The sequence below is a fragment of the Oncorhynchus keta genome, chromosome 21 (genome assembly GCF_023373465.1).
Source record: "Oncorhynchus keta strain PuntledgeMale-10-30-2019 chromosome 21, Oket_V2, whole genome shotgun sequence".
Classification (NCBI taxonomy): domain Eukaryota; kingdom Metazoa; phylum Chordata; class Actinopteri; order Salmoniformes; family Salmonidae; genus Oncorhynchus; species Oncorhynchus keta.
The window spans coordinates 17650823-17675169 of record NC_068441.1 but is presented as its reverse complement, the minus strand read 5'-3'; the positions used below and the strand labels follow the sequence as shown (position 1 = coordinate 17675169).

At 43.7% G+C, this 24347-nt stretch overlaps 1 protein-coding gene across 9 annotated transcripts in view; it reads right to left on the bottom strand.

The window, feature by feature from the left end:
• The window catches only part of LOC118400208 (ephrin type-B receptor 2), a 158077-nt gene that overhangs the window by 42877 nt on the left and 90853 nt on the right, over positions 1–24347 (bottom strand). For all 9 annotated transcript variants that reach the window (XM_052473398.1, XM_035796835.2, XM_052473401.1 and 6 more), the window contains exon 4: positions 2219–2374. In XM_052473398.1, the coding sequence (XP_052329358.1) occupies positions 2219–2374 (156 nt within the window). The remainder of the gene's footprint in view (positions 1–2218; positions 2375–24347) is intronic.

Sequence of the window (24347 nt, the reverse complement as noted above, 5' to 3'; positions counted from 1 at the left end):
GCGGTGGTGAGTGCTGCAACTGAGGACAGATGTGCTATGCGCTTCAGCACCCGGCGGTACCATTATGTGAGTTTGTGTGGCCTATCACTTTACGGCTGTGCCATTTTTGCTCCTAGATGTTTCCACTTCACAATAACAGCACTTACAACTGATCAGGGCAGCTCCAGCAAGGCAGAACTTTTACGAACTGACTTGTTGGTAAGGTGGCATCCTATGACAGTGCCATGTTGAAAGTCACTGAGCTCTTCAGTAAGGCCATTCTACTGCCAATGTTTGTCTATGAAGATTGCATGGCTGTGTGCTCTATTTTATACACCTGGCAGCAACGGGTGTGGCTGAAATAGCCGAATCTACTAATTTGATGTGGTATCCATACTCTTGTATATATAGTGTATGTGGAGTGTGGTTTGTCTACAGATTTAAGGTGTAAGAAACTAATGGACTCAATGTACTCTAGTTAGTTCAAAATAACTACTTCATGACATTTAATTCAGATGTTGGCAGGGGAATTAGGTTTCCTGTGTCCTTGGAATTCTTGAGGGTAGGGATACCAGAACTAGTATCACCCTACTCAAATAACCCTTTCACTGGAGGAGAGAGAACCCACACTCCTACAAATACAGTACAGTCTCTTTGAGGTCTTTGCCTGGTATGCTCAACTAAATCCTTCCCCCAGGAAGCCCATTTAAACACAATGGACATCAACATGAAGATAGGATGACTTTTCATGTCCATGTTGTCACATATTTGTATCAATCTGTTGGTTATGTACAGCAGAGCATCATATGTACTGCAGGACAGAGAAAGTGACTGTTGCTCATACACAACCACTATTTATAGAGGCATTATTGGTTGAAAGTAACATTCCCCATGGCATCACATTTGACTGACAGCCCAAACAAACACACAATGAGTACTGTTTATCTTTTACGGGCATGTGCAGCTAATTAGGGAGGATGCCCTCTCCAGGGCTAATGAGATAAACAACAAAATTCCCCCTGCCCATGAAGTCGTAAACCTGAATTGATCACTTATTTAACCGCCCTTTTAATTGGCTCCCATTAACAGACCTCCAGGCCTGGAGCAATGCCCATTGAAGCCCTCTGTGTCTCTCTCTCGCTCTCTCTCACGCAAAACAGCCTCCTAAACATCGTCTCTTTCCTGGGGAGGGCTGGAATGGGCGGCTAATGGCCCCTGTTAGCTTGAGGGCCACTCAGATGGGCCCGTTTCCCTCTTTTAATCATCCCGGGCCCGCTGCGTTTAATACCAGCGACGTGACGCTGCTTTCTCATTCACAACAGCTGCTCTGTTCCCAGAGCCGGGCTTATGCAAATCTCCTTTGTTGGAGGCGCTCAAATATTTCTGTCCCTCTCCCTTTCACAGAGGAGGGAAGGAGAAAAAAAATCAGCCACGGTTGTGAAAGGATCTCTCTCTCTCTCTCTCTCTCTCTCTCTCTCTCTCTCTCTCTGTCTCTCTCTCTCTCTGTCTCTGTCTTCCTCTCTCTCTCTGTGTGTCTCTCTCTCTCTGTCTCTCTCTCTCTCCTCTCTCTCTCTGTGTGTCTCTCTCTCTCTGTGTGTCTCTCTCTCTCTCTGTGTCTCTCTCTCTCTCTCTCTCTCTCTCTCTCTCTCTCTCTCTCTCTCTCTCTCTCTCTCTCTCTCTCAGCACACTATATATACTGCATATTCCTCTCTCCCTCTCTGTGTTCATGTCTTCCCCTTAATCTTTATCCCGCCTGTGTTCTCTTTCTCTTTTCTTAGACCCTCCGTTAACCACACATTCAAATGGCTTCATTGGCATGACAAGAGGAATCTAGGCCTAGTCTATTCTCCCTGTCTGTCCCACTACAATGCTGCATGGCCTGGCCCAGTAACCTCTGCTCTGGCTGAGGGCAGCAGGGCTCTGTGATGTGAGGTGGGTAGGCTGGCCTATGTGTTTTGGGCCAAACCTGTTGGCAGTGCTGGGTGTATGTGAGGGACTGCTCTCTGACAGGCCTCCTCTGTTTCTGCTCAGAGAGGCTCTGGTGTCCTTTGATCTTTGATTCCTCTCAGTTCCTCAGGACCAGGGTGTGAAATTAAGAGTGTGTGTGTGTGTGTGTGTGTGTGTGTGTGTGTGTGTGTGTGTGTGTGTGTGTGTGTGTGTGTGTGTGTGTGTGTGTGTGTGTGTGTGTGTGTGTGTGTGTGTGTGTGTGTGTGTGTGTGTGTTGGTCGATAGTACATACTTGTGCACGGCATCTGGAAGGGATCTGAGTCAGTGCGATAGTAACCGTTGCGGCACACACAGTTAGTGGCTCCTTCGTTGGTGGTGCGGCTGTTGATTGGACACTGCATGCAGGATACATCACCCTGTATAGGCTTGAAGAAGCCCGATGGACAAGCTGGGATAAAAACAGAAGAGAGGGAGAGATGAGATATGAACATATCCCCATTTACATACTGTATTTAATGTTTGGTCAGTTTTATTCCGTTTGGCTTCATCTCACTTTACGAGACATGTGGTCCAGAGACCACAATGCAAAAGAGACAAACACAGATCACAGTTGAGCATAAATATACATTAGTGCATCCTCCTCGCATGTGAGGGTTTCTCTGTGGAGATGACAACAGACAACATAACATGTACAGTACTGTGTTTAACTTTAATTATACAGCGTGCTCACAGCACACTAATTGCCTGAGATCCTCTGGAGTGGTCTACTTCCTGTTAAGTGCTCTTTAAAGGTCCTCTACTCTTGCTGGGAGAGTGGCAGGAAAACCTACAGCCATGGTTAGGGGTGGTGATCACACACTACTGTGTGTGTGTGGGTGTGTGTGTGTGCATGGGTACGCATGTAAGAAAAAAAAAGAAAGCAGTCAAGCACTACCATTTACAGTGAAACTCACTCTCCCTGATATCCTCTTCATCCTTACCTCAGTTACCCGCCACACACACACACACACACACACACACACACACACACACACACACACACACACACACACACACACACACACACACACACACACACACACACACACAGTGGAACCCTTCCCAGAATGCACAGCAGCCCCTGCTCAAGGACCATGTCAAGAGCTGTTTTTGTACTGGGGCCAAACCAGCTGAGGTTGGTATAGCTTGAGAGAATCACCACCCACCTCCCTCCCTGTCTCCCCATCCGTAAAAGGAGGAAATGGAGTAGTGTGGGGACTCGCTACGAGCTAAAGTCACGCATGAAAAATTCACACACAGGAGGTGCCACACTTATGAATGACCTTCACACAGTTATGAATGTCCTTATGCCAATGCTACCTGAGAGCTATCCTGTGATACATTATGTAACACTGGGATAAAAAAATCTAAAAAAACATCTGGAGGGATCCTTATCCTGTTGAATACGCTGCACCATAACCCATCTCACAAACTCTCACTATGTTCCATATCTAGGAATAATAAAACCGTCATTTCCCTATCATCCCTGGTCTGAGCTGCCAATTACAGCTGGATTAAAGTGTGTGTCATATGGAAACGTCTGCAGCTGGAACTTTATTTGGAGAAGGTCAAATCACAAGGCAGGATAAGTCTGGGTTCAATCCCACTGTTTATACTAGGAAGACAGATACCAGTTCCCAGTGACCATGCTGGAGCACCATGCTGGAGCACCATGCTGGAGCAGGATTACTGCTCTTTTCCAATCCCAACTCCCCACAACCTCCCTGGAAAACACATCTCAATCATCATCCTCTGTCCAAAACTGCTGCACACACTAGAGCACTGCTGTGCTTTAGTAGCCCAATACCTGGCCCTGGCCCATCAAACTCAGATTCCTTAGAAGTGTCACACAAACAGAGCAACATTTTCAGTGAGGCTGATGCATCCTGTGGAAAGATCATTGTCATAAACATCAGTCACAGGAAGCAGTATTGGGGATAAAACGGAGGAAATCTGATCAAGCTCTTCAATAAATATTAGTCTCAATATATTTTTCTTCTCCTGTGATTGATGGGGGAAAGCGACCTGGAACAGAGTGAAACATAAGGCCGGCACATTCACACTGCCAGTCACCAGAGTCACTGAATGAGGCCCCAGCTACAGATCTGTGGATTGGGACTGAGACTAAAGAACACAGTGGTCTATGGCAGTGAAGAGCTCAGAGGAGCGCCACCAAAGAAAATAGCAGAAAGAGCCAGCGAGAGGGAAAAGAGAAGAGGTGGAGCAGAGGAGAGAAGAAGAGAAAGACAGAAGGCAGTAGGCGGCGCTTAGGCTTTAGTAATGGGTGTTTAGGGCAAGCATGTTTTATATTGGAAGAGGGAGTTGGGAAGTGGGAACAGTGTCAACAACTAGGCCTATTGTCTATTGTTTGGTAGCCGGATATGGCCAGGTATCGCTTTATCTGTCTTTATTGTTCCTACCGTCCTGTAGCATTCATGACAGAGACAGAGAAACAGACAGACCAGGCTGTGTTAGATGTGGGGCTCAGCTTGTCACCACCAGGGCCTTATATATATATTTTTTTTTTTTTTTGGGGGGGATTCCACCAGTCTTTCAAGAGGCTGTGTTGGAGGGCTGGGGAGCTGCTCGGTGTCAGATGTAGCCTGCGGACGAGTACATAGCTCTGATTAAAAAGCAGATCAGCACTTTGATTCCCTCCTCACTCAGATTGGTAGTGTTGAGCTGTTTGATCACAATCTCCCTCAACTCGCTCAGTCAACATGCAGTGGCTAAAGCCTTATTATGATGCAGCTTCAGACATCCCTCAGGCAAGGGGAGGTAATAATGAGGGGAATATTCATTGCTGCAGTTTTATTTTCCCTCCTTTGATTCTTTTTAAATATATGTCTCTATTAATATCCTTAAATAAATAAGCACATTTTCTCAGCATTCTGGATTTTGACAGAAGTGATGAAACGCTGCATTAAGTCAAGAAGAAAAGGCGCACAGAAACATTCTAATGGAATTTATAAACACTTCAGATTTAATTTAGTGTCAGCTGTGTCAAAGGGTCCAGATCACCTCAAAGTGGTTCCAGGCACACGCCAAGAAAGGAAAGGCTTGGCTGTCACATCTCAATGACTGCTGTTCTCCAGAGCAGAGGCAACTCCGTGACTGGCTCGAGCCCAACCCTTTCTGTCTGTGTTATGAACTTTAATAACACATCCTGACATAAAGAATTGATTTGGGAGTACTGTTGACTCACTGTATAAAAAGGGTATTGTGAGAGGTAAGTCCTCCGTGCCATGGAGCCAGTCAGGTTTTACAGCAGGTAATTTGCTGGTTGTTTCAACGGCTTCCGGGAAGTTTCAGCCAGGCAAATTTATGTTAATTGAAAGAGAGAACCTGCAGCTCAAAACCACTGTATCCAGCCTAGTCTGTGTGAAAAGGTGGGGCTCCATTGTTTTCAGTGGCAGTGCTGATGATGAAGCCAGCCACTCTACTGGAAGCATTCTGAGCTGACAGTGCATCTGGCTTCTCCAGCTCAGTTTGAACAGACACACACAACACCCACGTGCACGTACAGACACATACAGTACATGCACACACACGTACACAAACGCACAGATGCACACACGCATAGACGCACACACACACACAGACAGAAATATATGCAGGCAGCACAGCAAAATGGTGTGCCCAGACAGTCAGGAAGAACCCAAACAAAGGCTGGGCATTTGACATTTCCATCATGGCTGTCTGAGCTGTGCAGTGCCTTACCATGGCCAGGGAATCATCTGGATGATAACAGCCACTAATCCAGCCAAAGGCATGTCTATTGAGAGAAACCCATGACCTGTTCCACACCTCTCCCGTCCCCGTCCCCCAACAACCCCGCCCGACAGAGAGGTCCTTTGTCCACACCCCCCACGCCCTCTCCTGTTTCCCCATTCCTCCTATTCAGCTGCTTCAAAACCAGCCCCCAAAAATGCTGAATTTAATGAAAGCAGCATTCAAAAAGAGACAAGGGACAGAAAGGGGTAAGGTGTGTGTGCGTGTGTGTGTGTGCGTGTGTGTGTGCGTGTGCGTGCATGTGCGTGTGTGTGTGCGTGTGTGCGTGTGTGAGTGTTCATTACGTGTGAGTGTGAAAGACAAAAGGCTGGAGGGGAAAGAACTGGAGGTGTGAGGTTTTGTTAGCGCAGCAGAAAAAAAGTGCTGAAAGCTGTGAAAATGGGCAGAGTCACAGGGCTTCTCTGTGTGGACGTTTTCTATTGTCACAGAGAGAGAGGGCCACTGTAGGGAGCGATGGGCTTGGTCGTCATGGCACTTCTGCTCTCTGTTTACTGTCTGTCTTCTGTATAAACAATTTAGATCACTGGGAAAAATAGATCAGATGTTATCCCTTAATAAGGATAGACCATAAAGAGAGAGCTCTCTCTCTCTCTCTCCCTCTCTCGTAACATACTCACTGTCCGATGAAGGAGCAAATCGGATCCAAATTAGAAGAGCAAAAACTGTTAGCTATAATATGGACAGTGAATACACTTGTACTGTTCTGAATCCTGAGATGTTTACTCTGCAGTGGTTTACTCTGTGATGAGGAGCTAACCTTGTGATGGGCCAGCCAGCTGTGCAAGCCATGGCCACAAGTTAACCTAAGGAGAGCATCCATATTGTAGGTAGGGGGTGTAGGTAAAGCCAGTCTGTCCCCTTCATGCCGACCCTTCCTTAGGGAACACACTTCTATTTGGCTGAGCAGTGACACACAGGGCCCCAGAATTCAATTAGGGCCCGGGCCGCGCCAGCTAATTCAATCAAGGAGGTGTGAAAGCAATTAGACGACTGGCATTCGCTTCACCCCACACACAGGCACAAATTAGATATTAATTTCCCTCTCTAGGTTTCCCTGTCTGATGCAATTAGCGTGCCTGTATCTCGGCGTGGCTCGTACTGGGGAGCAGGGTGTGAGGTTGACCAATGACCTACTGGACGTAAATTAAGCTTCTCTCCATTTCCTGGACAGGACAGGAACACTTCCTGTGTGAGTAAGTTGGACGCCCACGTGCACTAATAAGGAGAGGAGAGGGCTGGACTTCACAGTGATTCCGAGGCTGGGGTCAGAACAGCAGCCTTCAATGGTTGTGCAGTCCCCTCAAGGCCCAGTGAGTGATGGCTGCTTTCATCTTACATTCTGTGTGTGAAGACTGAATGTATGTAAGTCTATGTTGTCATTGTGTATTAATTATGCATGAATGTGTGTGTGAGTGTGTGTATATCTGCAGAAGGATCTGGCAGGTGGGAGGTGAGTCATTGTCAGTGCCCCTGCTCTAAGCTATGTTCCTCTACAGTTGTCAGTGAGCTCTCCTCAGACAGCATCCAACCCAAATCCACCCAGCGGGCGCCATGGAGACAGATTAGGTGCTACGGCGGAGCCTGTGTGAGTGGGAGATTAGTAGGAAACGTGTGACACCTGGGAAATGGCCTCTCAACAGCTGGAGAGGGGAGGGCCCAGGCTCACAATACAGACTAGAAAGCCGGCACATGTCCCAACACACACACACACACACACACGCGCACACACAATGCTGACAGAATGCATTTATAAACAACCCCTGGCCACAGCCCAGAGGACAATTTCAGCTAACTATACATCTGCTAGGTGCCAAATACCAGGCTCAGATGTACTCTGTACCCCAGTCTTGGTATCAGAGGTTTCTCTCACTGGGGCACAGAGTACATGAGTATGGCATAAAACAACCCCCAGTATAACTGCGGTATGGGTTAGCATTCAAGGACAAAAGGCACATGGGCCAGGTCAACATAGTAGCTCACTAAAAATAATCTGCTGGTGGATTAAAAATGTTGTAACCTGATAACAGCAGTAAAGTTATTTCCAGAAAGCCAACGTCCTCATTCATTATCCCCATTCATTACACGTAAGAAACCAGCAAACACCTCTACACATTTAGACCCTCTCCCCATACCTTATTGTCACATGTGGCAAACATTATCTTTCTCATTCAAACGACATATCCATAGTGTTCCTTGAGTTGGAACACCACGCAGTCGTAATGATTATCAGGTCATAAATACCGCCAAAATGTATAATCAGCAAAGGGAAAAGTGTCTTAACCACAGTATTTCCATAGTGTCTGATAACTACCATGTGTCAATAGAATGGGGGAAAGATGAAAGGGAAGAATCTCTGTAGCCATACATGCAGCACAGTAATAATGTCTGGAATTTTCACTGCTGCTTTTTTTCCCCTTCCTCATTTTTTTCCACACTGAGAATAAAAACTGAAATGGGGTATGGTAAAATTACAGGCATTTGTGCCGACACAAAAAAATGTGAAGGGTCATTTCATGCAGGCAGATCACTTGACAGCTTGCTCTCTGGAGGGTCCAGGGGGCCAATCAGGTTGGAGGTAGACCCTCGAGCCCCGGCCTCGGTATATGAGGCTGCAGATGGTTGGGGTGTGGCCTGAGAGAGTCAGGCAGACTCCTGTAAAATAATTCATCTCCATTAAAGATGCCCTGTCAACCTCAACCTGCTACATCTCCTGCCTGCAGACACAGGAGCTACCTCTGAAACTCCCCTTATCTCCCTACTAATAATTAGGATGATCACAAGAAATAGCTAAATAGGAAGATACATACAGCATGTAATTGCCTGTAGAGATGACCGTTGTCAAGCACACAAAAACCCATACTTGACACATAGATCCTCAGTTGCTAAATCATGCTCTCTGGTGAAGTTACACAATGGTACGTCAAGTGGAATGTACAGTACCAGTCAAAAGTTTGGACACCTAGTTATTCAAGGCTTTTTCTTTATTTTTACTATTTTCTACATTGTAGAATAATAGTGAAGACATCACAACTATGAAATAATACATATGGAATCATGTAGTAACCAAAAAAGTGTTAAAAAATCCAAATATATTTGAGATTTGAGATTCTTCAAAGTAGCCACCTTTTGCCTTGATGAAAGCATTGCACATTGGCATTCTCTCAACCAGATTCATGAGGTAGTCACCTGGAATGCATTTCAATTAACAGATGTGACTTGTTAACTTCATTTGTGTAATTTATTTCCTTCTTAATGTGTTTGAGCCAATCAGTTGTGTAGTGACATGGTAGGGTTGGTAAACGGAAGATAGCCCTATTTGGAAGTCCATCATTACTTTAAGACATGAAGGTCAGTCAATCCTCCACAGGAATGGATGACCCAGAGTTACCTCTGCTGCAAATTCATTAGAGTTACCAGCCTCAGAAATTGGCAACTAACTGCACATCAGATGGCAGTCCAAATAAATGCTTCACAGAGTTCAAGTAACAGACACATCTCAACATCAACTGTTCAGTGAATCAGGCCTTCATGGGAAAATTGCTGCAAAGAAACCACTACTATAGGACATCAATAAGAAGAATAGACTTGCTTGGGCCAAGAAACACAAGCAATGTACATTAGACCAGAGGAAACCTGTCCTTTGGGACTATCATTTGTTTTTCAACAGGACAATAACCCAAAACAAACCTCCAGGCTCCTTAAGGGATATTTGGGGCGGCCTAGTGGTTAGAGAGTTGGACTAGTAACCAGAAGGTTGCAAGTTCAAACCCCCGAGCTGACAAGGTACAAATCTGTCGTTCTGCCCCTGAACAGGCAGTTAACCCACTGTTCCTAGGCCGTCATTGAAAATAAGAATTTGTTCTTAACTGACTTGCCTAGTAAAATGAAGGTAAAATTTAAAAAAATTGACCAAGAAGGAGAGTTATGAAGTGCTGCACCAGATGACCTGGCCTCCACAATAACCCGACCTAAACCCAATTAAGATGGTTTGGGATGAGTTGAACAGCAGAGTGAAGAAAAAGCAGCCAACAAGTACTCAGAATATGTGGGAACTCCTTCAAGACTGTTGAAAAAGCATTCCAGGTGACTACCTCATGAAGCTGGTTGAAATAATTCAAAGAGTGTGCAAAGCTGTCATCAAGGCAAAGGGTGGCTACTTTGAAGAACCTAAAATATAAAACACTTTTTTTGGTTACTACATGATTCCATAATGTCATAAGGTGAATGCACCAATTTGTAAGTCGCTCTGGATAAGAGCGTCTGCTAAATGACTTAAATGTAAATGTAAATTCCACATGTTATTTCATAGTGTTGATGTCTTCACTACTATTCTACAATTTAGAAAAAATGAAAAATAAAGGGAAACTGTGGAATGAGTAGGTGTGTCCAAACGTTTGACTGGTACCCTAGGTGTTACACCTCCCCAGCTCATTATAGTCACTGATGTTGTCAGTGGTAAGGAGGACAAGAGTCTGCTTCTGTCTTTATCCACACAAGGCATTTCAGACAGGTGCTAAAAGGAGTTACTGTATTCATCATCTCTACTGGCTTTGTACTGCAACACTTCACACTGTGAATGGTGTTACATAAAGCACATAGTTGTATCTCCCAGACTGATTCAACGCAGATTCACTCAGCACTGCATGCTACCATGATTTAAGAGAGTCATGGTGGCTATTGTACTGGGAGTGTTACAGTGATCCAGGATGGGGAGAAAAAAAGGACTTTCTCCATCAGCACTTGAACGGGAATTCTCTGTTGAGAATTTGAGACGAAAGGGACAAGTAGGAAACGGGACGACGTAGGAGTGATCTCGTGTCAAAATTTCTCCCGTCACTGTGAGGGGGACAAAGGATGTGGACACATACCCTTATACACCCCTTCCCATGGGAACAGCTTACCTGCCAATACTCAGGACACACCCAACAACATGGGGATTGGGGTTAATAAAGCAGTTGGTCATGACATTTCCCCCTTACTGGAACAGTAATATCTTGGATAATGAAATCATGCTTTTTGCTTTATGAAATGTATTGTGCCTCTGGGATAGGGGGAAGGGAGGGCAGACAGCGCGCACACACACACATACAGAGCACATACAAACACGTATAAACACACACACACAACATGCTATGATTCATAGGTTTAATTTAGGGAGTATGCGTGTCTCCACTACACTATCCATATCAATGTGCTTGGAGTCTTTCTGAGTTTTGACGGCGACTGTCAGAGCCCTGGCCCCTAAACTCCCAAATGTACCCTTTTCTCAAGGACAGGCTGTTGCCTGGGAAACAGGAGCTCCTGTCATGGAGGACCTCACCGTTCCGCATGCTGCACCTAGAGCTTCGAGCAGTGATCAGAGACACTGTCTAGAACAGGAGGAGGAGGAGAAAGAGGAGAGGGAGCACCTCCTGTAGACAACCACGGCGTTAAAGTGGAACGGACAGCATTTTAACAACATGAAATATTATTAACATTTGTTCATATACATCCCCAGAAAGAATATGATGCCTTTGTTGTTATTTTCTGACAAGCAAGCACTCATTTTCACGTTTTCATACATTCAGAGAATGTTTGGGACTGACATAGAGTAAGGCATTTGTGAAAATTCTATAGGAATATAGACTTTGAAAGCAGCAGTCCGTTTGGACAATTAATAGACATTGTAGTAAATAAAACCTAATAAAAACATCTGTCATGTCCAGGACCGGAGTCTACACAGACCAGTGTGCCATAGCCAATCAGAGTTACAATAGGCCAATATGCAAATAAGCCATTTACCACATAGGCAGACCCCTCTAGCGACTTTTCTTGGTAAAAGATTCTAGCGACAAATTCAGCTAATTAAACGGGCCTCCCATCATTCACTTTGAACTGGACTGTGTAATTAGAGGCAGTAGCAACACCCGACTTTAGATTATTAGAAATCATTCAGCAAAAGCCATAAATACACCTGAATAGATTTCTGCAAATATGTAAATCGCACGGGTGTCCTCTTACATTTGGAAACGTTACGTTCCTATCAATCAAACAACCATGAAATGCTAACTCTCCCTCAGTTGCCTATGCATATCAACAACAACAAAATCAACAACTAATGTTAGCCAAAGCGAGATGAACTAAAATCTAATGAGGGAAGAGTAGATAAACCCTCTCAAACTTTGTCAGTTGGCCGTCAGAATTGCACTCATAAACAATGTGGAATAGTAGTCTGCTCGCCTGCAGCTTGCCTGCCAATGCATGCCCGTCCCAACCCACGTTTTAAGAAATTAATGGGAATTTGCCAACCTACCCGCCCATTTGATAGATGCCAAATACATTTGATTGACAACTAAGAGATATGCTAACTGTGGATAACAGAAAAACAATATGGGGGAGGGGGGAAGTTGTCAACTTACCCACTCGTCCAATGACAACATCCTCCCAGCAGCAGCAAACATTAGGCTCCAGGTTTTTAGCTTGCTAAATAAATAGGGACAAAAATAAGCTAGCCCATTAGCCACATTATGACTGACTTGTGACCATTGCCCTTGCTAATTTGATTGTATTGACGTTCCAGGCCTTGGTTACATGTGTCAGTTTTTGTCGAACATATTGAGTCATTGTAACTGAAACAGTGCATCCCGAATGGCTGGAGGAAGCAAACAATGTACCAGGCCAGCTGTGATTTACAACCTGATAGCAATATTTGTTGGACTACCAAGAAATGTATTGGTGAATTATATTAATCATGCATTGAACTGCATCCATATATTCTGCCTTACTCTACGTCATGGACTTGTTTTGTCAAATATAACCTATTTTTAAAACATCTTGTAAAGTTGGTTTGTAGCAAAACTGGGAAATTGATATTTTGACTGATATTATGATTGTCTGTTTCATATCTGAAAAGTAGTTAAAACACTGTCAGTACCACTTCAACGTATACATGAGAATAAGAGGATTCTTTGAATTCCAGTCAATGATTTATTGATTGAAATCATCCGTATCAAAACCCCTGGGCAGTATTTTTTCACCTAGCACAAAACAACTAATCCCCGAATGGCTGTGGATATCCCGGGTAGGTGAGAAGCATGCAGTGAGGTATATTTTGTTGCCAAGAGACAGATGCAGGAAATAGCTGACAGAGGCTGTCTCTACTGTGTGCATGGAGGAGGGGCCTCTCTCTCTCTCTCTCTCTCTCTCTCTCTCTCTCTCTCTCTCTCTCTCTCTCTCTCTCTCTCTCTCTCTCTCTCTCTCATTACCTCTCTATTTCCCTCTCTCTCTCTGTGTCTCTCCCTCTGTCCAAACAAAGCCAGTGAGCAGTACTAGTCCAGCCCTTAGTGACAGAGGCTCCCCAAGGTGGGGTGTACATGATGGACAGGAGGCATAAAGGGACTGTGTTGCCCGTCACTGGAGACAAGGAGGCAACATGGGGTAGTGGGATGGGGGGGGGGGCATTGCAGGGAGCAGCTGGCATTGAATCCTGTCACTGTCCCTATGTAACCCTCTGACGTACCCACACATGTACAAGCACATACACACACACACGCCACACACACACATAGTAAGATAAACATTGTCATTTACGAAACCCTGGGTATCATATTCATAATCTGTGTCTCATATCTGAAGCCTCCTATCCCTGGAGTGTATTTATTTGAGATGATATCACTTCTGACCACAAGGATTTAATGAGATGATGGGGAGTCTGAATTCTATTATCCATTCAATCTTCAACAGAAAAAACAACAGCTGCACCGAGCCCACCTAGTCACACACACATACACATACATATGTCCCATAAAAAAAATGAAATAAAACACAGTACTAGTCAAAAGTTTGGACACACCTACTCGTTCAAGGGTGTTTCTTTATTTTTACTATTTTCTACATACGGAATCATGTAGTAACCAAAAAAGTGTTAAACAAATCAAGATTCTTCAAAGTAGCCACCTTTTGCCTTGGTGACAGCTTTGTACATATTTGGCATTCTCTCAACCAGCTTCAATAATTAATCACCTGGAATGCATTTCACTTAACAGGTGTGCCATTTTAAAACGGTCATATGTGGAATTTCTTTCATTAATGCGTTTGAGCAAATCTGTTGTGCAGTGACAAGGTAGGGTGGAATACAGAAGATAGCCCTATTTGGTAAAAGACCAAGTCCATATTATGTTAAGAACTGCTCAAATAAGCAAAGAGAAACGACAGTCCATCATTACTTTAAGACATGAAGGTCAGTCATACAGAAAATGTCAAGAACTTTAAAAGTTTCTTCAAGTGCAGTCATTAAAACCATCAAGCGCTATGATGAAACCTGGCTCTCATGAGGAACGCCACAGGAAAGGAAGACCCAGAGTTACCTCTGCTGCAGAGGATAAGTTCATTAGAGGTTAACTGCACCTCAGATTGCAGCCCAAATAAATGCTTCACAGAGTTCAAGTAACAGAACATCAACTGTTCAGAGGAGGATGCGTGAATCAGGCCTTCATGGTTGAATTGCTGCAAAGAAACCACTACTATAGGACACCAATAAGAAGAAGAGAGCAATGGACATTAGACCAGAGGAAATATGTCCTTTGGTCTGATGAGTCCAAATTTGAGATTTTTGGTTCAAACCGCCGTGTCTTTGTGAGACGCAGAGTAGGTGAACGGATGATCTTTGCATGTGTGGTTCCCACCGTTAAGCATGGAGGAGGTGTGATGGTGTGAGGGTGCATTGCTGGTGACACTGTCTGGGATTTATTTCGAATTCAAGGCACAATTAACCAGCTTGGCTACAACAGCGCTCTGCAGCGATACACCATTCCATCTGGTTTGCGCTTAGTGGGACTGTCATTTGTTTTTCAACAGGACAAACCCAAAACACACCTCCAAGATGCGTAAGGGCTATTTGACCAAGAAGGAGAGTGATGGAGTGCTGCATCAGACTATCTGGCCTCCATAATCACACAACCTCAACCCAATTGAGATAGTTTGGGATGAGTTGGACTGCAAGGTGAAGGAAAAGCAGCCAACAAGTTCTCCGCATATGTGGGAACTCTTTCTAGAATGTTGAAAAATCATTCCTCATGAAGCTGGTTTAGAGAATGCCAAGAGTGTGCAAAGCTGCCATCAAGGCAAAGGGTGTCTACTGTCATGTCTTTGGCTATGCCGGATTAAGTGATATGATATGCTATTCTATAAAATTATTTCTCCGTAATTAATATCACCTGATTGAGCTAATCATGTAAATGTAATTAACTAGAGAGTCGGGCACCACAAAATAATATTCATAGAGCTTTCTTCCAAATAAACTGTTAAAGACCTAGTAATATTTTACATCAATAGCAGTCAATATTAATTGTCCTCTTAATTCAGTCTCATCTGAAAGTTGTAAATTCTTGGTTATCTGCATGAACCCTGGCTAACAATTTGAATCAGCAATACAAAATTGGGTTTAATTATTTATTTACTAAATACCTAACTAATCACACAGAATTACACATACACATAATTAAATCATAACTTGATTACAAATTACGTCATAAAGGAAAACGTCCCTAGTGGGCGGAACAGATATGACAGCTTGTTACACAAAGGAAAAGGGCTGGGTTGAGTGAAAGAGCGGGAAGATTGTGGGACACAGGGAGAAGCTGTGCTATCGTAAATACAGTATCTGATGCATTCTAAATTACCGCCCATTTGGAAAAGGAAAATGTAATAAATATTTACTCTGAGCTGCGCTTCGGTAGGTTGGTGGTAGATGGAAGGCTGTGTTGCCAAACCGAGTCCTTTGAAGAATGTCTCTGGTTGTCAATTGGATACGTTGTAGTAACGTTGTTGGGTGATAGACAGGATACTCTGTCTGTTCCTTCCTAACCCTCGTTGCATCTGCTGTTGCTAACTCAACGGCTAGTAGGTATCACTTCTGTAGTGAATAAGAGTTCAAAGTTCATACCATTCGCAACCAAGCTCACGCTGATGTTGGCTTCGTTCTGCAGTTATTATCTGAACCATTCTAACATTGGACCGTCGTCCTCACATCATCGGAACAGGAGGTTATGTTGTCGTCAAGGGCAGGGAGAGGAGGGCGTGTTTGAAAAGGTTTTTAGCCCATGTCCCTTCACAGGGGCGGGCCACTGATTGAGCAGCCCTATCTTATGAAAACCCAAATCTCACATTTTAGAAGCTAAAATCACATTTCATCCCATCACGAATAATTTCATATTCAAACATTTAAATTGAACAACAATTCCATGTGAATCTGATAACTCTGATGTGTATACTTTCCACTGTAGAGTTTATGTCATCTTATCATTGATGAGAATGTCTCAGATGACAACCGAACTGACATCATATTTATTAAGTACCACTGCATATGTTCAATTGTTCAGATTACCAGAATATAGTTCATTTCCCCCCCACCTTCTGATGTTCCCAGAATCTCTATGTTAACCAAGGGTTTTGCAAATGTAACCTCAGTAGGGTAGAGATGAAAAAGGGGGGAAGAGATATTTATGACTGTCATAAACCCTCAGGCCAACGTCATGACACTACTTTGAAGAATCTATTTTTTGGTTACTACATGATTACATATGTGTTATATCATCATTTTGATGTCTTCACTATTATTCTACAATGTAGAAAATGGTAGAAATAAAGAAAAACCTTGGAACTAAGTGTGTCCAAACTTTTGACTGGTACTGTACAGTCGTGGCCAAAAGTTTTGAGAATGACACAAATATTAATTTTCACAAAGTTTGCTGAATCTGTGTCTTTATATATTTTGTCAGATGTTACTATGGAATACTGAATTATAATTACAAGTATTTCATAAGTGTCAAAGGCTTTTATTGACAATTACATGAAGTTAATGCAAATAGTCAATATTTGCAGTGTTGAACCTTCTTTTTCAAGACCTCTGCAATCCGCCTTGGCATGCTGTCAATTAACTTCTGGGCCACATCCTGACTGATGGCAGCCCATTTCTTGCATAATCAATGTTTGGAGTTTGTCAGAATTTGTGGGGTTTTGTTTGTCCACCCGCCTCTTGAGGATTGACCACAAATTCTCAATGGGATTAAGGTCTGGGGAGTTTCCTGGCCATGGACCCAACATATCGATGTTTTGTTCTCCGAGCCACTTAGTCATCACTTTTGCCTTATAGCAAGGTGCTCCATCATGCTGGAAAAGGCAGCTCGTCACATCCGTTCGTGGATGGTTGGGAGAAGTTGCTCTCCAAGGAAGTTTTGGTATATTTCTTTATTCATGGCTGAGTTCTTAGGCAAAATTGTGAGTGAGCCCACACCCTTAGCTGAGAAGCAACCCCACACACGAATGGTCACAGGATGCTTTACTGTTGGCATGACACAGGTCTGATGGTAGCGCTCACCTTGTCTTCTCCAGACAAGCTTTTTCCAGATGCCCCAAACAATCGGAAAGGGGATTCATCAGAGAAAATGACTTTACCCCAGTCCTCAGCAGTCCAATCCCTGCACCTTTTGCAGAATATTGCAGAATATTTTGCAGAATATGTTTTTTCCCGGAGAGAAGTGGCTTCTTTGCTGCCCTTCTTGACACCAGGCCATCCTCCAAAAGTCTTCTCCTCACTGTGCCTGCAGATGCACTCACACCTGCCTGCTGCCATTCCTGAGCAAGCTCTGTACTGGTGGTGCCCCAAACCCGCAGCTGAATCAATTTTAGGAGACGGTTCTGGCGCTTGCTGGACTTTCTTGGGCGCCCTGAAGCCTTCTTCACAACAATTGAACCGCTCTCCTTGCAGCAATATCCTTGCCTGTGAAGCCCTTTTTGTGCAAAGCAATGATGACAACACGTGTTTCCAGGCTGGTAACCATGATTGACAGAGGAATAACAATGATTCCAATGACTTTGTGAAAATTAATATTTGTGTCATTCTCAAAACTTGTGGCCACGACTGTATAAATATTTTAAGTCGTGGTTGTCATTTGATGTATTTCATGTAGAGTATTTCAACAAACAGAGGTACCCTGTCCACCTATCCCTCAACCCCCTGTGTTTTATCACTGGTTGATAAATACTGCCAAATCTGTACAGTTAATACATGTAATTTTGAAGTATTATGTTGGCAAGGAACCATCATGGCCTTTTTGCAGAGCCAATCCAGTTCTCAATCATGGACTAACACCTTTCAGGAATCAACCCGTTCTTGCCTGAACTTGATATTGCATGCATAATGTCAACACAAGATCCAAGCCTCACAGAGGTGAAGAAAAATTATCCCTATTCCACCACAATTAGCATTTTTCGTCATGAATGTTGTTCTGGAGGCAGCTCTACAGAGTAGTCACTCGCTAGCACAGCCACAAAGACATCAAATCAGATTTTAAACCTAACCCTAACTTTAACCCTAACCTATTTTCATACATTTTTATAATATAGCCTATTTTTACTTTGCAGCTGCCCTATCTAAGGGGAAATCACTCAGTTTTGCCTCCAGGACAAGACTTGTGACAATAAACATCAACCTGCTATTTCACCACTGCAGAACTCAAATGTCCCCTATCCTGTGACCCACGTATACTTCATCAGATACTTAAGCAATAAGGCCTGAGGGGGTGTGGTATATGGCCAATATACCACAGCAAAGAGCTGTTCTTATGACTGACACAACGCGGAGTGCCTGGATGCAGCACTTAGTCGTGGTATATTGGTCATATACCACAAACCCCTGAGGTGCCTTATTGCTATTATAAACTGGTTACCAACGTAATTAGAGCAGTAAAAATAAATGTTTTGTCATACCCGTGGTATACCACGGCTGTCAGCCAATCAGCATACAGGGCTCGAACTACACAGTTTATAACTTAATTTGTCAACTGGGTGTTAAAAAAGATCCACTGATTCATGAAAATGTGTGTCAAAACAAGCCACACGAGCAAACCACCAGAACATGATTCCACCTGGTATCTCATCTCACACAAACTCTAAACAAACTGTCCAGCAGGAGACATACACACACACATGCTCTTTAATAATGGCTAGCTTCCCTATGCCACTACACCTGCGCCTGTCTGAATGGCAGAGGATTGTTCTGAGGTGATTCAGTTGAAAGGTTTAATGACGCCTATGTAGGGGTGGAATACATTAAACGGCTCAATCATGGATCCAGAGTGAGGTGGTGCCCCAGAACATTTACACTGAATGATTAGCCTTTAAACATGTAATTGATTCATCTAAAACAAGGGAAGCCTCTGCTATTCATCTTGGTGCTCTTATTGTCTTCCACCCTCCATGACTATGTCCTTAACCCCGTTACAGAAAGGGGCTAGGCCAGCCGGGCTTCCCTCCATTTGTCCTAATCAATGGAGCCTGTTCAATCCAGACCTGGGGGGGTCAGTGAAATTAAGTACCCAGCTCACACTGCAGCGAGTCGGGGCCAACACAGCCTGGGCATGAGGGAGATGAGCATGGCCTTTGTTGCCATGGTAACACTGGCTAGCCGAGCCACTGCCACTTCTCACTCCCTGTCCCCTCCTTATTTATTTGGCAGATCCAAAATGGCTGTGCAGTGGAACAATGGCACTCCTCCATGACACTGAAGCAAATGTACTTCAAAATGAAATATACACATTTTCACCCTTCATTTTCTCCGAGAGATGATAAAACACTGGTGGAATGGGAGAGGGTGTGTCCTTGTTGGAATTGTTTCCATAGTCTAAACAACCCATATGTCACAGAGTTATGATCCAGAAGTACCATTCCCCAGGGCATAAATAAACAAGATGTATTGTATTGTAGCTATTGATCTAGAGATAAACCACTGCATTAATGGGTTTAATAAATAACCACACACCGCTATAGGACACTGTAGATGGTCAGATTTTGCAAAATAGAAAGAGTGGGAATGAGCTTCAGACTGGCAGGGAAGCCAGTGATGGGGGAATGGAGAACTGGGAGTAACCATGCCCAGCAGCCTATCCCATGGCATCACCATGGCGGCAGGTGGTGGACGATGATGTCTATCATCACAAGACAGAATATGTCTCAGCACTGAAACAAACACATTACCTCACCTGACACACACACACACACACACACACACACACACACACACACACACACACACACACACACACACACACACACACACACACACACACACACACACACACACACACACACACACACACACACACACACACAGTGTAATATCTTATTCTTCTGAACAGATATACATCTATCTGTTTTTTCTATGCATCGGCAGGACAGAACGGCAGTTTTGGGTTATGAAGCTCAAGTGGCAATCTTTAATATTAAGGAAAAGTTTATGTTCTGCTCGCCTCAGTTGGAATACCTCATGGTAAGTTGTAGACCATACTATTTACCAAGAACGTTTTAATCTGTTTTTCATAGCTGTCTATTTACCCCCACAAACCAATGCTGGCACTAAGACTGCACTCAACGAGCTGTATAAGGTCATAAGCAAACAAGAAAATGCTCATCCAGAGGCGGCGCTCCTATTGGCTGGTTATTTTAATGTACAGAAAAAACTCTTGCTCACCTTTACTCCACACAGAAATGCATACAATGTTCTCACTCTCTCTCCATTAGGCAAATTTGACCATAACTCTATCTAGGGCTGGGCGATATGGCCAAAATATATCACGGTATTTTTAAAAACGGTATGGCGGTATTTTTAGTTTTTGAATAATGAAAGTTATACATTTGCTTTATCAGTAGTGAGTGATCCTATAGTGCAAACACATACATGCTAAGTGATTTTAATTAGTCTTCCTCCATACTGATTGTTTTATACTGTTCAATTCAACTTCAACCAAACAAATTTCAGCAATTTTATAATTTCTGCATTTCCTGCATTTCCAACATAGTTGTGAAGAGGGCACAAAAACGCCTCTTCTCCCTCAGGAGGCTCAAAAGATTTGTCAGGGCCCTCAGAACCTCAAAAGGTTATACAGCTGCACCACTGAGAGCATCTTGACTGGCTGCATCACCACTTGCTATGACAACTGATTGGCATTCGACCGCAAGGTGCTACAGAGGGTAGTGCATACAGCCAGTACATCAGTGGGGACAATTTCCCTGCCATCCAGGACCTCTATACCAGGCGGTGTCAGAGGAAGGCCTTAAGAATTGTCACAGACTCCAGCCACCCAAGTCATAGACTGTTCTCTCTGCTACCACATGGAAAGCGCTACCGGTGCACCAAGTCTGGAACCAACAGGACCCTGAACAGCTTCTACCCCCAAGCCATAAGACTTCTAAATAGTTAGTTAAGTAGTTAACCAAATAGCTACTCGGACTGTGCATTGACCCCTTTTCCACTAACTCTTCTGACTCATCACATATGCTGATGCTACTGTTTATTATCTATCCTGTTGCCTAGGCACTTTATTCCTAGGTATATGTACATATCTACCTCAATTATCTCGTACCCCTGCACATCGACTCTGTACTGGTACCCTGTGTATATAGTCAACTTATCATAACTCATTGTGAATGTATTATTATTATAATAAATTATTTTATTATTAAGTGTTTTACTTTTTTATTATTTATCTATTTTCTTTCTCTCTGCATTGTTGGGAAGGGCCCATATGTAAGCATTTCACTGTTGGTTTACGAAGCATGTGACAAATAAAATCTGATTTGATTTAAGTACTGCACCCATACCCTGCCACTGTGCTAGGGTTAGCTAGCTTTCCCCCGGCACTCCTCTGAGCGTTCCACTGCCACATACCTGACATATCCAGACAGGCTGATACAAATCTAATCTCTTACATTAATACTGAAGTGATGAAAAGGTTATAATACAAATAGAATGCGGATGTAGACTGCTGTATTTCCCAAAGGTTGGCCTACTGTATCTTTGTTCTGTACTGGTGATGCTGGTATACTTATGCATGTTTGTCATGTATCTTCCAGTCACAGACACACAGATGCTAAACACATACACAAACAAACTGCATTAATACAAGTTTGCTTCTAAAATCCTGTTTTTGCGCCAGCGAAAGGTCAGTAAACCCAAGCGGGGCGTAATAGAACTCCGGGAGATTAGGAACTCAGTGGTGGCCTGCCTGCCTGCCTGTGCCGAGGAGACTGGTGGTCGATTAGTCTTGGGTTCCTGGAGGCAGCAGGATTATCTAAGAGAGGCTGGTGGGGGTCGGGAGACCGTTGGGCTCAGAAACAGATCCCTGTCCGGAGTGTGAGAAAATATGGGAGTGACGCAGGCGCGGGGAGACAGGGTCCATGACAGTTTGACGAGGAAACGTGATGGGATTCCATCCAGAACACACAGACACACGCACTGTGGACCATTGTCAGCCAAGGTCACAGACAGGAAAATACAGCAAAACCCTCTTACAGATGAGATCACAGACATGGTCTCTTTCCTTAGAATGCATCATCAAGCTTTCATCAGTGTGTCAGAATTTTAAAGAGCCACTGAACATGCTGATTGGCACGTGTTTTTCTGTTGCTCATTAGAACAATTCAATTTCAGTCTTGGAGGTGTGTTTCCTGACCCATTCTGCATTTGGTTAATGACGTTTGTCCCCCATGAGACACTGTAGATGCGGAAGCCTATTTCACTTCCTCATAATCCCCAGAATGACTCTAAGATAACTCAAGAAATCTGTAATTAATGTTGATGTTTTTGTGAGGATGTTTAAGTTGCGCAATTTTACATCTAACTAAGGTGTTGGGTGCAATATTTCTAAAGTAGAAAAATATGCGACATGTTGTCTTACGTAAACAAAGTTGGGCTGCTGGGCAGGTCTGTCTCACTGTCTATGCTATCGGATAGAGAGAAATCAACGCAAATGTTCACTCCATGTTAGTGTACATCGTACATGTACATCGTCAAATCAAAACCCAACCTTCATTTACCCGTTTTGACGCACGGATGTTCCAAATTTAGACGAGACTGACTTCACACCCGAAATTATCCTATTTAGACTTTGGAGTCAATTTGGACACTAGAATAACTGTTTCTGACTCATATCAACGCCACATAGGCTGTTTTCAAAGGGATTTGATGCTTTTTAAAAGGCAGTCGCTCTTTAACACAGAGAGACTAATCTAATTATTGTCACTAGGAGAATTTGAGTGTTCTGCATTCAAGTAATACCCCACCCCCTGCTCTCACTGTCATTTTTTTGCTCGAGAATAAAATATTGAAGTAAATATTGAGAAACGCAGAACACTGTTGCAATGCCAACACACTGCTAATTGCATTATATTACGTCATAGTTCATATAGTTCATATGGTACTTTCATAACTTTCATAACTAACTCATAACTATACTTGGAAATTAGTTGGGGTCCCTTCCAGGATTGAAATGCTTTTCTGCTGAAAGGCCCAGTTCTAGAGGGCTAGGGGCCTCCTGAGAGGTCAAATACCTGCTTATCAGCACATATACTGTACAGGTTCTGCCTAGACATGTTCAATTAGCCAGCACTTAGGCTGTGTATGAGAGGGCCACGTTCTCAGCATGGGGCACATATCAACAGAACCAGGGCGATGACAGAGGCCTGGCCCACAAAGACCTGATTGAGACCTGAGTGTGGCCAGACAGGAAATAAGTACTTATTAATAGCGGACTTGAAGAAGAGAGATGGATTTCTGCCCCCTCATATCAATATCCTTAGCTGATAGCTGTTAACAAGATAAATGCAGTAACTTCAGGATTAGGTCAATATTCAAGATTCAGATGAGGAAGAGATTACAGTTAGATGATGAAACGCATGTAAGAGATGCATATACTACAGATATTACTTCTGCCTGTGAGAAGAACTAGTCCTCATCCATTGCACACACACACACACACACACACACACACACACAAAACTACAGAGCAAAAGCCCAAACTCTCTTCGCTTACATTTACATTTCATTTGAGTCATTTAGCAGACGCTCTTATCTAGAGCGACTTACAAATTGGTGCATTCACCTTATGACATCCAGTAGAACAGTCACTTTACAATAGTGCATCTAAATCTTAAAGGGGGGTGAGAAGGATTACTTATCCTATCCTAGGTATTCCTTAAAGAGGTGGGGTTTCAGGTGTCTCCGGAAGGTGGTGATTGACTCCGCTGTCCTGGCGTCGTGAGGGAGTTTGTTCCACCATTGGGGGGCCAGAGCAGCGAACAGTTTTGACTGGGCTGAGCGGGAACTGTACTTCCTCAGTGGTAGGGAGGCGAGCAGGCCAGAGGTGGATGAACGCAGTGCCCTTGTTTGGGTGTAGGGCCTGATCAGAGCCTGGAGGTACTGAGGTGCCGTTCCCCTCACAGCTCCGTAGGCAAGCACCATGGTCTTGCAGCGGATGCGAGCTTCAACTGTCAGCAAAGTCAAGTGCTTCCCAGACAGCTTCCAGCAGTCCTTTCACAGGGGAGCTGCATTTCAGATGGGCAGAGAAGGCTGACGTGTCTGGGCTTGTATGTCTCTATTGCTTTAATATTGCACTCATCTTGTTGTCTGTATTCATAGATCTCAGGTGCTTAGGACGGCATATTAACATTTGTGTTGAAGCTTGTCCCTACTTCTATGATCTCTAACATAGCCAGCAATGCAGTCCCATGGGAAGCATGCATGCTGGCGTTATGTATACACAGATGGAATTCAAGCC